This window comes from Lonchura striata, chromosome 2, assembly GCF_050655825.1.
Source record: "Lonchura striata isolate lonStrDom1 chromosome 2, ASM5065582v1, whole genome shotgun sequence".
NCBI classification, from domain to species: domain Eukaryota; kingdom Metazoa; phylum Chordata; class Aves; order Passeriformes; family Estrildidae; genus Lonchura; species Lonchura striata.
Window position 1 is genome coordinate 4169111 of NC_140704.1, and position 16639 is coordinate 4185749.

The 16639-nt window shown below is 42.3% G+C and overlaps 1 protein-coding gene across 4 annotated transcripts in view; it reads left to right on the top strand.

Annotated features, from left to right (window-relative positions):
- Positions 1-16639, top strand: part of CRHR2 (corticotropin releasing hormone receptor 2) — a 151690-nt gene that overhangs the window by 72559 nt on the left and 62492 nt on the right. For all 4 annotated transcript variants that reach the window (XM_085563003.1, XM_085563010.1, XM_077789598.2 and 1 more), the window contains 2 exons: positions 7324-7409; positions 14005-14111. In XM_085563003.1, coding sequence (XP_085419129.1) covers positions 7324-7409; positions 14005-14111 — 193 coding nt within the window. The remainder of the gene's footprint in view (positions 1-7323; positions 7410-14004; positions 14112-16639) is intronic.

A 16639-nucleotide genomic window follows, 5' to 3' on the forward strand; every position in this document is an offset into this window, starting at 1 on the left:
CAAGGCCAGGCTGGACAGGGCTTGGAGCAACCTGGGGTAATGGAAGGTGTCCCTGCCCATGGCAGGGGGTGGAACTGGATCATTTTAGAGTTTTTTCCAACCCAGAATATTCTGTGATCCTCTGTACAAACAGAACCAAGTACCTCAGGTACCCTCAATCTTTGTGTGTCCAACAGAGGGTGCCTTGAGCTAGGACCAAGTGAAATGTTTTTCTAATCTCTGAAGGAGCCTGGAGCACTTCTAAACTTCTGAAAGGTTCTGTTCCTGCCTTTGCTTTTGACCTGTTCTATGACCTGGGTCAATCACTTGAGCTCTTCAGCAGATGGGAAATCAATGCAGCAAGTGAGCATAATTGGGCTGCTGGAGGTTCTTGCAAACCCTTTTAGGATGTCTTGGCAAAGGAAAACAATAGAAAACTCATCAACATTTCTAATGTGCTTGAAAGCCTGAGGACACATCAAGCTGAGCCAGACAGAGCTGAGTTTAGAAATATTTTTCTAGAGGAACATTTCTTGCCTAAATTACGATTTATCTGCCTTCCAAGACTCTCCTATAAGTGCATTATACTTCTGTACAAATTCAAAAAAACCCCAGCTGTGACATCCAGAGAAAGCCTCTTGGCTTTCAAGTTGATGTTGGCTGATGTACAAAGCAATGAGCTTCAGTTGGATAACTGTTCTTGCCTCTCCTTATTTTTGTCAGAATATCCCTCATTCACAAATAAAATATGTGAAGAGAGATTGTTTTTATTTTTTTTTCAGTCTCCTGGATGTCACAATTATATGCTACTGTCACTTACAATTTCTAGAAATAGTAAGCAATTGTCCTGATGCTTTGTGAATCCTACCTGGCTCGAGCTTGTCACTGCAACAATCAGAAAAAAATAAAGCACCAAAGAGGGAGGGTGGCACATGAATAAATAATTTATAGCCCCATGATTCAGCCCCTATTTTTAGAAGCTTGCTGTTTTTATGAGACTTTGAAAAGGGGCTAAGAATAGTCTATACATGAAGTGATATGTGCCTTATGCAACACAGATTTTTTTTCTGTCTCATTTGATCAGGCTCCTATGAAATCTGGGCAGCCAATCTGAGGAATTTGTATCATGCAGTTCCTGTTGGATTTGCTGGGGATCATGGTGGATAAGTACCCAAGAGAATTTTGTTTTGCTTAATACCAAGCAAAATGTCTTATTTTGAACATTAAAGGAATAAAAATTGTTAGGAGGAGACACTGGGAGAATCTTGAAGTGGTCCAGTGATTAGAACTCCCTGAAAAAAAAGGATTCTTGAAACTGGGTCTGAATTCCTCATGAAATCCAGCATTGGAAGACACCAGAGCTGAGCTCCATGCTGTGAGCAACTCCTGGGCTACAACATCTAGCACTGAGATATTTTCGTTTGTTTTACTCCTGTGTTCTTTGAATGTGTCTGAAATTTTTCTTCAGGGGGTAAAACCTGGGTCCAATTTACACTTATCAAACCTGTCAAGTGATTTTTGCTGTCCCAAAAGTGTGCATTTCAAAATCCTTTTATTCAGCTCAGAAGATGGCATCCAGCTTTAATCATGGCATTGAAACAAAGCAGGATTTCTCCACTGCCTCTTCTGATTTTACAGACCAGCATATCACTGAAAGTATTATAATTTATATCTAAAATAAAACCTCACTTACTTGGGCTTCCTTTCCATGGGAAAATCTGGCATCAACACCTTCATGCTGGGGGCACCATGGGCTGCTGGGCTGTGCCCTGAAGCAAGAGGAGGAAGGGATTGATGAGATGTGGACAAGACTGGCTGCAAGTTGATATTCTGAAATTACAAGGTTGAACTCCACCTGTGGCAAATATGCAGAACTAACCTACCCTGAAAAGGCTGGCAAATTGCTCAGCTAGGTCAGAGGCAAAACCAGTTCAACAGTTGTCTTAAAAAGCAAAGAAAAAATGTAGGTAGAGGATATCAATGAAAAAAAATCACAGTGGAGAGATTTACCAGACTGTCTGTAACAGTTTTACAGAATAATTACTGAAAATTCTTGGAGCTTTCACATTTTAATCTGGACTGAACAAGTCCTGTGGGTAGGGAGGTGGATGACATGACCCACTGTGCTCTTGCAAAAGTGCTCATTGCATCTGTGTGTGCCACAGTCACCCCTAACCCCAATTCCCAAAAACCTGTGTGTTCTAGGGAGCCTGTTCAGTGGGGATTCTGGTTTTCTGGTGGATGGACCCTTCACTTCAGCTCAGCTGACAGCTAACATGGATCAGCAAGCTGCCAAGGCAGCCACATACCCTCAGCTCAGGGCTTAGCAGGCTGTCTTATTTATTTATTTGTGTTTCTATTTATTCCCTCTCACTCCAGTAGCTGATGAACTTGGCTCAAGATTCCATGGCCACTCTGTAGAATGCAGGAGATGAAAGGCATAAATAGCCAGAAAAGTCAGATTTCCATTTTAATGATAACTGGAAATGTAAACCTTGTCAAAAAGTCATCCACATGAAACATGGCGAGACAAATAAAATCTCTTTCAAAACCAGCTCAGTTCCAGTTGTCAGGGACAAGATCCATTATGGCAGTGCCTGCATGCAGTGTCTGGAATTGTCTTTCACTCACTAATGACTGGGAGGAAGTGATGAACTTCCTACTGGGAATGGCATTCACCCAGTGCTCCTGTCTCCTGTTTGTGTCGTGCTTTTAATGGACTTCTTCTGTCTAAACACCAGGCCAATCCATATATATTGAGTTACCACTACCTGAAAGGCTTTGTGCTCTTCAACAGGGTCAATAAAAAAAGAAAAATACAAAAAGTACCACTCATCAAACACTTCCCTTTCCATACCCCATTCGGAAATGCACCATCATCTGCAGTTAGAAATGAAATTAAGGGCTAGGCATGCAACATCATCTGCAGCTAGAAATGAATTTAAGGGCTAAGTTTTACCTCATAAACTGATGTAGATCATTGTACCTGAGGTGTGTTTTAAAGCTGTTCCAGAGGATAAATTTATGCAGTTAATCACAGAACCACAGGATGGCTGAGATCCACCTGCAGCTCCCCAGGAGCATGTCTTTAAAAGTTTTTAAGTATCTTCAAAAAGAGAGACTCCACAACCTCCCGGGGCAGCCTGTTCCAGTGTTCTGTCACCCTCACAGCAAAAATACGTCAGTGCATTCTAAGGAGCAGACAAATGACAGTTGGGATGACAAATATTGTATATTGTTGCTCCATTTTCTGTTTAGACACACACTGAGGGCGCTTCAGAAGAGTCTCTGGCAGTGTTGTTAATAAAATGTAATAAATCGAGGTGGAATTCATTTTATGTGAGTTTAGATGTCTAAAAGACACATTTCTGTTTGGGATAATGGTCCTTGAGCTGATTTGTGAAAAACTGCTCTCATCCCATGCAAGCTTTCCCAGAATTAATCTGGTAATAGTGGAGCTGAGTTGCTGGGATGCTGAGGAGAGTTATGGGAAAACTGGAAACAGAGTTTGGATGTCTCCCCCCTTTACCAAAGACCAGAGTGAGAGGAGTCCTTCAAATGAATAAAAAAAAGTCTCTGAGTTTCTCTCATGTTCTTCCATGTCAGATGAAAGTCACTTTCCATTATTATTGATGTAGGGCTCAAATCTGGGTTGATCATCTTCTTTTTATTGAGACAACAAACATGCCAGAGTTTCTTAGAAGTCCTGTTTGCCCTGTAAACAGAGTTGTGATTATCACAGTCTGTTCTTTTTTTTGATAAATGCAATGTTTCTATTTGGGTTTCTAATATAAGACTTTATTAATGTGATAAGAGTTTTCCTCTTTTTGATTTTTTTATAGTATGTATTGTGAATCTGTCAAAATCCTGGTGGTGATATATCTGTAATCATAAGGTATTAGATCATAATTGTAGAAAGTGTTCTTTAGTAGTTGTTTGAAGTATGGAGAGTTTACGTTACTCTCTTTTATTGTTTAAGTTTTTAATTATGTCTGTGTCAGTGGTATTTATTGGGGGGAATTTGTATTTTGTCTGTTATAAAATAACAGACAATAAAATACTATAAAACTCGCAACTTATAAAGCTATAATATAAACAAGAAATAATAAACATCTAAATCTAAACACAATGTATCATCTCAAACACTTCAATCCCAACCTTGACAGAAACAACAAAAAAAAACCAACAATGCAACACTAATTGTCTTCTGCATTCAAAGAGCTTTTGCTCTCCACCTTGAATTTCTCACTTGCTCTTAAATGGTTCTACTGCACTAGGAATAAAGCTCAGGCTCTCTATAGCATGGGGTGTGGGTATAAATGCATAAAAAGAGACATTCCTGTGGGTGCTAGATTGTTTATCTGGATATATTCTGTGAAGGACTATAAAATAACAGACTGAGCTGGACTTGCCCAAGAGCTGGAGTCAGGGAGAAGTGGCTATCCCAGTTGCATTCCTGCCAAGGCTTTGCTGTAGCCATGCTCAGATTTTTTTTTGTGATGTGGAATGAGGCATTTCAGGCGTGGAGACCCTTTTCCATCACCTCAGAGTCCAGGAGAGCTGTGAATGTTGCTGCTGCTGCTGTTGGTGCCTGGGCTCTGCCTGCTGCCCTTGGCTTTCTGGTGGAAGGAGCAGCACCCCTGAGTCAGCCCCTGGGGCAAACAGGACGATGCATTTGCAGCCTGGAGGGGCTGAAATCCATTCTGTGGCAGCTGGAAACCCTGAGCTCTCCTGGATATTCCTTTCTGTTCAGGCACTTCCCTTTTACCTCCCTGCCTGTCTCCTGGAGTGATGCTTAAGCAGAAGAAACCAAGAGCCACAAATCTACAAGAAAAGGAAATCAACATTTTTTAAGTAGGAGAAGAGACCATAGACTGAGGCCCAGGAGTGAATATTGGATGATGTGTCAAGAGCTCTGTGCATGAAAGCTGAGTGCTGCCTGTGCCATCCTGACTCATCTACTGCTCATTATTCATTTGCATGAACATTAAAACTCCTTGTCCAGTTGTCTTTTACAATAACAATATTTTATTGTGTTATACTATAACAATATATTGTTATGTTATGCAATAATAATATATTATTATATAATAAACAAGTGCAAGTGCACACAGAGCACATTGTAATCACCAAATCTCTATTTCCTGTATTCCTTCTTGAGAATAAAATCAGGAAGGAAGGGAAAATTATAAGAGAAAGTATGCTGAGTTCTTCAGTGTGTCATTTGTCTAGGAAAATGAGATTTTACACAATTGGTTTTCTACTAGGAAAAAAATAGTGCTAATAGCTACATTTTTTTATTATTAGTTCTTGTTAAAAGATCATGTAAGCATTCTTTTCTTCTTGGGTATTCATTGTTTGTTTCTACAGTGGAGTTCTCCATTATGATTCTTCCTTTTTTTTTCTTTTTTTTTTTTTTTTTTTGTGACAATAATTAAGAAAAACTGAACTTAATCCAGTGTGTTTTTGCACACAGTGCATGAAAAAGAGCTGCTTCCTCCAGATGCCTGCAGTGAGGATCTTACCTCACCCAATAAATGAGATTTTTCTCCTTTAAAGCAGTGGCTAAAGGAGATGCATCTGTCATTAAAAAAAAAGAGAGGGAGGGAGAAAAAGAGAGAGAAGGAAAGGAAAGGAAAGGAAAGGAAAGGAAAGGAAAGGAAAGGAAAGGAAAGGAAAGGAAAGGAAAGGAAAGGAAAGGAAAGGAAAGGAAAGGAAAGGAAAGGAAAGGAAAGGAAAGGAAAGGAAAGGAAAGGAAAGGAAAGGAAAGGAAAGGAAAGGAAAGGAAAGGAAAGGAAAGGAAAGGAAAGGAAAGGAAAGGAGGAAAGGAAAGGAAATCCTTTACTGTGGAGTATAAATTAGCAATGACAACTGGAGTTTGGAATGAGAGCTTCCCAGAAATCAGATCTGCTTGCTGCTGGTGTTGAGAAGTGTCTGGTATTGGAGGAGATGCTGGAAAAAAGAAATTCAGATTTTGATTTTCCCTCCTCCTGTTCATACCCTCACCATGTGGGAGATCTGTGACAGCTCAGAGAGCTGCACTGGTGTGGGTTGTACATCCCACAGGGTGGATTGTGTCTGTGCTCTCCACAGCTGAGCTGGAGGGATACAAACAGGGAAAATGAAGTCAGAATGAGTAAAACAAGGGTTTAAATGAATAAAAGAAGCGTTTAATATGAGCAGTACCCCAGAAGTGGGACCCAACATCTGACTAAGCATCAGCTCATCTGGAGAGTCAGGAGTTTTCCACAGAGGCTCAAAATCAGCAATAATTCTGCACAGGGAGCTCCAGCACTGGCCAAAGGAGGGGACAAATGCAAGGGCTTTTAGGGATGTAAATCAGATCCTACCACCTAAACCCCACTCTGACTGTTTTGTTTTGTTTGGCCTCATCACTCCAAAAAGAAACAGTGGAAAAGTGCAGCTAGACACCAGCAATATGAAATTCAGTGATCTGTGTGGATAAGGTGTTGTCTGGAGCATCTGCAGGGACTGTTATTTGTTGGCTTCCCTTCTCAGTAAGAAGCCAACCTTTTCAAAAGTCTTTTTATCTTTTTCAAAAGCACATTATCAAAAGACTCTTGACCTTTTTCAAAGGCTGGTGTCAGCAGAACATTTAGGACCATTTGATTTTCCTGCAATAAATGACCATGGCAAAGGCTCAAAAAGAAATTGGGTAAAGGGCAGCAACAACATCATGAAGAGACCATCAGGAAGTTGCCTGTATTGGTCCTTTGGGGATCTTTCTGGATTTCCTGTTTTATTTTAATTCTCCTGTTTCTAAGAAACAGTTCAAAATAAGAATGGAAAAAACCAAGAACCTCTTGCTTGGGATTGGATGTGCCTTTGAGGAGTGGAGGAAGGCTTGTACAGGAAAACTGCAGTTTTCACTAGGAATTCCTTGGGATGAAGAGAGTGCTTGCCAGAAATTGAACTCCCCTCTTAGTTCCCAGAGCCCTGCAGGGTGATGTTGAATTTGGACATAATATCTCTGCTTCAGTAGTTTGTGATTTTCACTTATGATCTGTGAGAACTGGCACCTTGGGAAAAACACCAGGAATGGTTTCAGTTGCAGTGTTCTCATACCTTTGCTGTCTTCTGAATTCATATTCTGTAAGAAAAAACTATTAATAAATCCCTTTAAATACTCATTGTCTGTAGATGTGTTTGTTATTTATTTCTCCTCTTCTGAGTGGGTTGCTCCAGTCATCACAGAGGTGGGATAAGTTGATTTGCCTTGTAAATAATCTGTCCTGTCAGTCTTTTCTTGAACCTGTGAAATGTCTATGCTGTTTCAAGTCCAGCACAGAGTGTTCATCTCTCTTTTATTTTGGTCTGTACCAGGAAATGCCTACAGAGAATGCCTGGGCAATGGGACATGGGCTTCCAAGATAAACTACTCTCAGTGCGAGCCTATTCTGGATGACAAGGTCTGTATTTTCCCCTTCATTCTTCTCAATGACATTTCTCAGCATAAATGAATGCAAAACTAAACTTAAGGTTAACGTGCTAATTTGGGACCTCTGGGAGAGATTCCATTTCTGCCTCTGCAACAAAACCTCCCTGTGAATGGAGGCAAATCACTTCTCCTCTCTCCATATCCCCTGCTCACATGTTTTTTTAAAAAGGATGCTTTATCTCGCTCTGTCCCTGATGATGTGTGTTTATGCAGATTTTTCCTAGCTTTGTTCAGAGCCTACAGCTGCTACAGTAAATGTTAGCAATAATAACAATAAGACCTAAAGCCTCTTTGGCACTAAAAAATAAGTTCAACCAGCTGATTCCACCCTATATCTGCCCATTCTGAGATCTCATCAACAGCTGACCTTTGTAGATCTCAATGTCATTTCTCCTTAGGCAAATATGTAAAGGGGCAGCAACAGAAAAAATACATTAAAAGTAGACTCAGGACCCAGCTGTCTTAAAGAAATTGAACCAGTCTTACATGATATAAGAGTTATCAGATTTAAATTAGCATATGGGATTAAGTTCCTTCAGAAGGGCTGTGAGGAATTATGCAAAGCCCTTTTCTTTTCAGATGTCTCAGAGACATCATAGACATTCACCCTCACACAGTTTAAGGCTTCAAGCCCTTCATACTCTTCCTCTTCTCCTGTGTTGAGTGCTGTGGTGGGACACAACCCCACAAAGGTGTTGTGTTGCTTCTGTCTCTGTGTCTGGAGTGGCTTTTCTCTCCAGGGTGGAGCCCAGCAGCTCAGACTGGTTTGTTCTGGGCTTCATTCAACTCATTCTGTCCTTGTAGTTGTGCTGTGCCAGGGACAGAGAGGAGGAAGAGGAGATCCCACATTTGGTACTCAGGGACTCTCTGTGGTGGTCCCAAAGAGCCAGGATGTGCTTTGGCTGTGGTGCAGCATCCATCCTGCAAGATCCACGTGCTTGGTCAGTCTGGGTTTTCTCCAGTGAATCACAAAACAAGTAACAACACACCAGCTGCTGAGGAGGACCTGTTCTTACCCCCTGGCTAGTTTAATCCCTCCTCCTTTTCCTAGAGTCTTCTAGGAATTGAGAAAAGTTGTGCCAGTACCTTTCTGCCACCCAGAGGGACATTCAAGGTGTTCTAGCACGGTGGAGGGGCTCCCAAGGCAATCTAGGCCAACCTAAGCTGGGAGCACCCCAGTGCAGCCCCTCCTTACCACTCATTCCCATTTAAAATGAAAAGCTAACTTGCTGCTGGGTCATTTTTTTGGATGAATCAGGTCCCTAAACCATCTCAGTGCATCGTTGCAGGAGTGCTGTGGGGCTGGGAGGGACAGAGTGACCATGTCCTACAAGTGAGCAAGAGAGGGGCTGTGGAGCCAGGGCTGATGTGGAGAATGGGGAGCAGAGCTGGGCCAAGACTCGATATCTGTGGTGTGGTTTGGGTGGTACAGAAACCTCAGCTGGGAGCAGTGAGCTGCAGCCACTCCTTTACATGTTTGCACAGCTCCCAGCAGTGGCTGGCTGTGCACAAGCAAATACAGAGGGGTTTTATTTGAAGAGGCTGGAGAAGTGTTGTGAGCAGAGGACAGGATTGTTCCCTTTATTCTGTTTTTGCTTTTAAAAACTTTGCAGCTATGGTGATAGCTTAAAACTCCTTAAATAGCTGTTTCTTAAACAGATGAAAGTGCAGATGTTCCCTCACTCTTGCTTACAGAGGCTTAAAAACTCATTTATTGCATCTTTAAAGATTTGTGACAAGCTTTGCAAATACTAATATTTGTGAATATTTTTGAAATCTCTCATAATGCTCAGTGTTACAGATGAATACTTTGTGATCTCAAAAAAAAAAAATAGAAAAAAGGAACAATCCCCACAGATTTGCTCCATTTTGATTAAAGGTGAGATTCAGGCACACAAGTGGGTCTATTGTTATTTACTGAGTTTAGCAGATGCTAAACATCAGCTTGGGTGTTATGCCCTGTGACTTGTGTTTATTTTTAATCCAGACAAACCAACACTGCTTTTAAGCTTGACCACTCACAGGCAGAGTGCTAAAGAATCACATGGTTTTAATTTGGTCATTGATAACAGGGGATAGGAACAGGACTTTTCAACATCAGTGGCAGAGTTTTGGTAATGTAGCAATAGAAATTTTAGGGTTTTTTCAGCTGTGGGTCAGTCTTAGGGGCCATCAGCTCAGTTCCACCCATTCCCTGGGATATATTAATGCATCATTGCTCTGCTTGTGGTTGAGACCTGTGGCAGTGGCTAATAAAACTCTGCTCTGGGATTGATTTGCTGCTAGATTCCCACTCTGAGATCTAGTTCCTTAAATGTAGTTGTGTGGTGTCGTTTAAAATGTCTCGGTGTCTCCAGACTGTCCTTTGGAATACCTGTGTCCTTCTTGTCCAGAGAAGGGAACAGAGCTGGAGAAGGCTCTGGAGCACCAGGAAAGGCTGAGGGAGCTGGGAAGGGGCTCAGCCTGGAGAAAAGGAGGCTCAGGGTGGAATTTATGGCTCTGCACAGCTCCTGACAGGAGGGGACACCTGTAGGGTCGGGCTCTGCTCCCAGGGGACAGGGACAGGACCAAAGAAAATGGCCTCAGGTTGTGTCAGGGGAGGTTTAGGCTGGGTATTAGTGAAAATTTCTTCTCTGAAAGGATTTTCAGGCATTTCCCAGGACAGTGGTGGAGTCGCCATCCCTGAAAGTGTTCAGAAAACTTGTGGATGTGGCACCTGGGGACAAAATTTAGTGGTGAACAGGGTGCTGCTGAGGGAATGGTTGGAGTCAATGATCTTAGAGGTCTTTTCCAACCTTAAAAATTCTGATTCAGCCATGGAGGTCCCACCAGGAGCAGCTGGGAGTCACAAATGTCCCCAGTGCACCCCAGGGGACACAGGGTGCCTGTGTGTGCCCAGCTGCTGCTAACCCTTGCCTTGGGTGGGTACCCGAGTGTTGGTGTCCTCATGTCAGGCTCAATCTCAGCCTCTGAACAACCAGTTGGCTCCTCCTTCAGACACAGGAGCAAGACACAGACATAATTTTGATCCAGCTGGCTGTTTGGTGGCACAATGTGGGACAAATGTAAAGGTTCTCCTCAGCCTACAAGCTCCTGTGTTGAACGGGCCTTCGCCGCGTCCGACACAAATCTCTGCTCTTCTTAGAAGAAAAGTCAGCACCTCAGGCAGCAAAAGATACATCTTAGCCTCCAAAAAGAGCTGTAAATCAGGAACTTTGCTGTTGTGGTCTCTGGCAGCTGTACATGGATTTGCTTCTGCTGATGTTTTGAGGTGGCTTCAAGCTGAGTAGCTGAGTTAGCACCACGCTGGGCTCAGACTAATGGATCCTGCATAGGAGCCCGGTCACATCAGCCACAGCAGCTCCCAGCTGGCTCAGGACGGGAAAGCAGTGAGCTCAGAGTCATCTGGCATCACAAAGACACTTCCCAGTTGCTTCTGAAAGTCTTTGGAGAGGTGTCCTTGAGCTGTGCTGGTGCTGAGATCATCCTGGCACCAGGAGGAAACTGGAAGTGACTGACTGGCAATGGCGTGTGGAGCCTCCCAGGGAGACATGAGCTGTAAACACTGGCAGGACCTGTCAGTAAGTTCTGTTAGAGGAAACAAGATCCTTGTCAGATGCTCTGAGAGTGCTGTTATTAGGTGGTTATTGATTCAAACCACTCGCTGGATGGTTTAGGGCAAGTTTAGCAGTCACGTTCCAGCTGAAGCAAGGGGAAAAGTGCCCTGGGCAGAATGAGTCTGTCATTAGCCTGCCTGTGGGGAGCCCACCTCACCTTAGATGTGCAAAGCCAGAGCAGGTAAAGACATTGTGGTTCATTCCTCAGTGTAGAAACTCTGGAGACACTCCTGCCCCACCTGGTGTGACATGATTGTCATGTCTAATGTCATGGAATGGGATTGCAGTGGTGTGACCTGCTGTGGCCAGGGGGTAAAACCATCTCTGGATTCCCCATCCTTGGATTCCACATCCCTGGATTCCCCATCCCTGCATTCCCCATCCTTGGAAGTGTTCCAGGTCAGGGGCTCTGAACAACCTGGTCTAGTAGTTGTCACTCCTTACCATGGCAGGAATCATCATTAAGGTCCCTTCTGCCCCAAAACTTTCCAGGATTCTGTGATCTCCTTCTCCAACTCATTTCAAATCTAGCAACCCTCCTCCTAAGCCTGAACAGCATTTAAATCTTTATTTTAATGAAGTGAATCTTCCTGAAAGCAGAAGGATATTGGGTAACAGGAGAAGGTTGTTGACATTTTAGATGTATTGGTGTCCAAGAGGGTGAGCCAGAAAAGAGCTGTGCAAGTCTTTTACATGAGCTGAGCTTTGTGGAGCAAACACATGATTTTCTGGGCACGTGCTTTTCAGCCCTGAAGATGTTGCCTCCCATTCCAGCAGAGATGCAGACTGCATGTAGGCTGGTGGAAAGTGATCTTGCCACCCTGTCAGTTTAGTTTTCCCTAAGCACCCAGGCAGTTCTTGTTTCTGTGATGTTTGAATTTGCCTTCAGGAAACCTTGTTAGCATCAGAAGCAGAAAATATGAAAGTCGTGCCTGTTTTTTCCTTCAGCATCGGTGTATCAAGCAGGAGCTTTATAATTTTATTTTTCCAGTTAATCTCATGTTTTGAACCACACCTGCTTAAAACTTGAGTGGAGTTCAATTAGTGGTCAGGAGCCAGAGGAGGGTTGGACTTAAAGAGCAGGAGCCTCGTGCTAGAAAAACACAAGGTTTGCCAACTTCCAGGAGAATTCTAGCCCTAAATGAGCAAGTCTGAAAACAGTTTTTAGTCAGATGGGTTGGGTTTTGATAGTGCTGTGAGAAGCAGAGTTGGATTCAATGATCCTTTTGGATCCCTTGAGATGTTCTGTGATCCTCTGGCTCTGTCAATTAAGCAGGAGAGTCAATGAGCCCTGCAGCTCGCCAGGGCATTACTGAATAAAACAGCATTGCACAGGTAGGCACACCAGGTCAAGTGAATTTTCATTCCCTTCAGGTGTCCCCTCAGCTGAAGGATAAATAAAACACAGTGTGGAATTTGCATTCCACAGCTTCGTTTTGTTGCTTCTTTTTTTCTTTTCACCTCCAGGCGATTCAGAAAATGGGCCCGTGGATGGGGAAATTTATTTTAGGGGATTTTATAATAGACTTAAAAATACTCTGCGTGGTTGAGTTGTGTCCAGAAACAGCACATTACTCTGTGAGCTGAAGATGTAGGCAGGTTTCATCACAAAAATGTTTCCATGAATGCTCCCTGGCTCTCTGGCAACATGCTGGAAGATGCTTATCTTCACAGAACAATGGAACAGATGAACCACAGCTGCTGGTTGTAGTTTCAGCCAAACATTCATTCACTGACAAATTCTTTTCACTGGAGTAAAATGTTAATGGAAATTGTTAGGGAAAAAAATGAAAAAAAAAAAAAGAATTTTGACAAAAAATGTTTTAAAATGATGCTATTTGTAGAATTTTACTTCCATATTTTTATCACAAGGGAGGAAATGTAGGTGGTTGGTTTCTACGAGCCTTGTTCTTCTGAAGGAAAGCAACATTCCAATGTGGGGAAAGATTTGCTTAACTTGAAAATAAATAAATGTCAAAACTCATAATAAATACATTTTTCAGGAGCATTTAGTCTTCCAGTAGTAAACCTCTTTGTAGCCATCTTCAGTATTTATCTGAATAGTGTCTACCTCTTCCTAGCCATGCAAAGAGAGGAGATGCTTCTTTCTCCAAAGCCAAAAGCAGCCTACCAATAAAGATATTTCTGCAAGGCCAAATTTGGATCACAAAACCCCTAAATTCACTGATTTAGATTGGGAGCACTTCTGTACTTATTTTTTTTTGTTTACAGGATCAAGAACTTGCCAACAATCTCCCCCACATGCTAGGAAGTAGGCACTAATACAGAAAATTTCACCACATATTTGGGTTGCTGCTAAAAACAACAGGATCTCTGGTTTGTCAGGCTCTCCCAGAACTGAAGGGACACTACTGGGTTCCAGCTCTTTTAGTCTGCTTTGGTTTGAAGGATAAAGATTGTAGCCCGCAGGGAATGTCCCTCTGAGGAAAATCTGCCTGTATGAGAAGGGCTTGTTATTTATCCTTACTGACATTTTTATGTGAAAACCAAGCCATTTGAGTAGGAAAATGGCATAACCTGGCTCATTAAGACTGTGCTGTTTCCCAAGAAAATAATGTTTTATAATTTTTGAAATTCTGAGATGTGTCTTGGTAGGTTTGTCGCCTAAAATGACAAAGGTTTAAAATAAAGAAATCTGAGGAAATGGGGAAAAAAAAAGGGGGGAGGGCAGGGAGAAGAAGGGACAAAATAACTTTTTTTGCAAATATTTGTAAGAAACTGTGACAAACCCCAAATTGAAATGACACCAAGCCTGTACTTGTGTGCCTGGGCAATATATTTGCCTTACACAGAGGCATCAGCCCTGCTACTATCATGTCAATATAAAGCTGAGAAAAATAATGATTGTTTTCTGAAGTGTCAACTGTTCCTGAATGCCCGTGCTTGGAGACTGCTGCTGATTTAATGCTGTTATCTCTTTACCTCCAGAGGAAGTATGCGCTCCATTACAAGATTGCTCTCATCATAAACTACCTGGGCCACTGTATTTCAGTAGGGGCCCTTATAGTTGCCTTTATGCTTTTCTTGTGCTTGAGGTGAGTAATGTGTTTGCATGTTTCTAATGTTGGGTGACACTTTCTGGGTTGCTCCAGCCCTCTCCTGACTCTGTCCAGGTGGTGGATGGTCCTAAAAAGTGGTCATGGCTTTTATGTTCCTGAGCACATCCCATGGCTTTGCTCACTAATGAGCTCCTCCTGAGCTGAAGCCTGTTTGGGTCATGGAAAGAACTGAACATGATTTATTGATGCAGCAAAAAAAAAAAAATCAGTGAGCACAGTGTTCTTCATTAAGGGCGAGCAAGATCTGAGTGTGTCAAGTTGCAAGTTTTGAGGGCAAATTTTGTTTTCTCACAAGGCAGAACATGATAATGTCTTGCATTCCCTGACAGCTAAAACCCAGATCTAAACCAAAGGAGGCAGAACGAAATCTTTCCATTTTGCTTTGGGTTAATTTTGTTTTTTTCTTTCATTAAAGGGCTTAGAAGTTTTGTTAAGTAAAAAGAGGAACATCATTAGTGGAGCTTAATCCCCAGCAGTGCTCATGAAGTGATGAATACAAAACAAGGAGGCTGCATAGAAACCCTTCCCTGAGCTGGTTCAGGGTGCAGAGGGGAGTTTGGCAAATGGAGATGTCAGTGAAAGCAGAGTTAGGGCTACAGGGAAGAGAAAAAACAGGAGGAAAGCCAAATTAGTGGAAAACAAGTAGATATGGATCAGTCATCCTATGTGTATTCACAGCCTGAATCACAGGAATTTATTTTCATAGGAGTGGCCTGGGGGGTTAATTTCATATTATTTTTTAGATTTCATACCTGGCATTTCTGGCATCATAATTTGTGCTGTGTTGTCCAGGAGAGTTCTACCTGAACTTAAAACCAGCTCCACTGAGTACTGTTCAATGATAACCCTTAAGAAAATACTTGTCCTAATAGCAGAGGAAAAGCTGTGGGTGGAGGACATCCTCCCCCTGCCCAGGAGTACAACAGGATGATTGACAGTGACCTCAGTGCCAGAATTCCTGTTTTTCCTGGAGCAGAGCATCAGTAAAGTCTTAGCTAAGTCTTCTGAGCATTCTTAACAAGGCCTTCTCTAATAACAATAGGAATCTTCTTGCACTTCAGCATCTATGGACAGAATAATCTATGCTAATGGAAACAAAAAAAAGCACCTTAAAATATTAAATGGGAGTTTTTATGATGCATCAGTTTAAACTTTCATTTCAAGTCCTCTACAGTGCATATAAAGCTAATTCCCACAGTGCTTGGAGTCCTGAATTAATTTGCAGTGAATAAAGAATGCAAATTATTCATTGCAGTAACTATATTCCCTGCTTTTATGCTCAGCCTTTTATAAATGCTTCAGTAAATAACACAAAAACAATTAGGTAGGATGATATAAATGTATCCAGCTTCAAACACGAAGGTGGCCCACCTGAATTCTTCTAAATTGTTCTTCTGTTATTTAAACTTTAAGGTTTAAATTTTGCAGTCAGCTTCAACATCAGAAACAACAACTGAGTAGTGGCAATTAAGAATTTCCCTGTACATGCTGTGAATTAAGATAGTCCATCTCTTCAAATTCACATTGTGTCATGCAAAACGTGTCCAGTGTGCAGCCAGAGTTAACCAGCATGGGATTCCTCAGGATCTGTCAATATACATCTGTTTTCCAAAGATCTAGAGATGTTCCAGTAAAAGCAACCCAAATTCATGTTTCATTACAGGTTGTCCCTACCCAATTTGGGGTTATGGACATCTTCATCACATTTATGTCTATAAAGTGCCCCAAGAACAAATCTGGTTTGATAATCAATTTTTATTATTTGGTGGTTTGTTTTTTTTATGCTGTTTTATTTTGGATGGAAGAAGGTATGATGGAATTGGGTGAAAGGAGAGAATTTAGGTAATTCCTGGCCAAAAAAATACAATCTGATAACTCCTCATCTTGACCTAAAGTAGAAATCTGCCAGTTCCTCATTCCTGCCCCATCTACCTCACTCCACGAGTCCCTGCTGAGAGTGAAAATAGAAGAGACCTCCACAAAGATTCAGGTTTTACATCTGCTCCCAATTTTTGTGCTTCTCCCCTGGGACCTGCTCAATTTTCCTTTGCTCTGCCAGTGCAGGTGGATCCCAAAGGCAGCCCGGTCTCAAGGGGGAGACTGGAGCACACCTGCTCTGCTGGAACAGATCTGCTGGCAAGGCTTTGGGACCTCTCCCTCTGAGGGTTTAGGAGCAGGGGAAATATTTGGCTGGCATGGAAAAGGGTGTTACTGTGATATTCAGCTGGTCAGGAGGGTGTTCTGCTTTTGGAAATAAGCTTCACCATCACTGGTGCTGCCCCAGCCCAGTGGGGCTTAGTCCTCACTTGTGCTGAACTGGGAAGGTGGAAGGAACTGGATCTCTACCCTATTTTTCCAAGTTATCCTGTCACCTTGCACCCAGCTTCATTCTTCCTTGATTCCTTAAGCAACTTCATCCTTCATTCACAACCCACCCTCCATTTAGCAGAAAAGTCCTGCTGCCCTAAACACTGAGTAGTCACACACTTCTTTAAGGGTCAGGA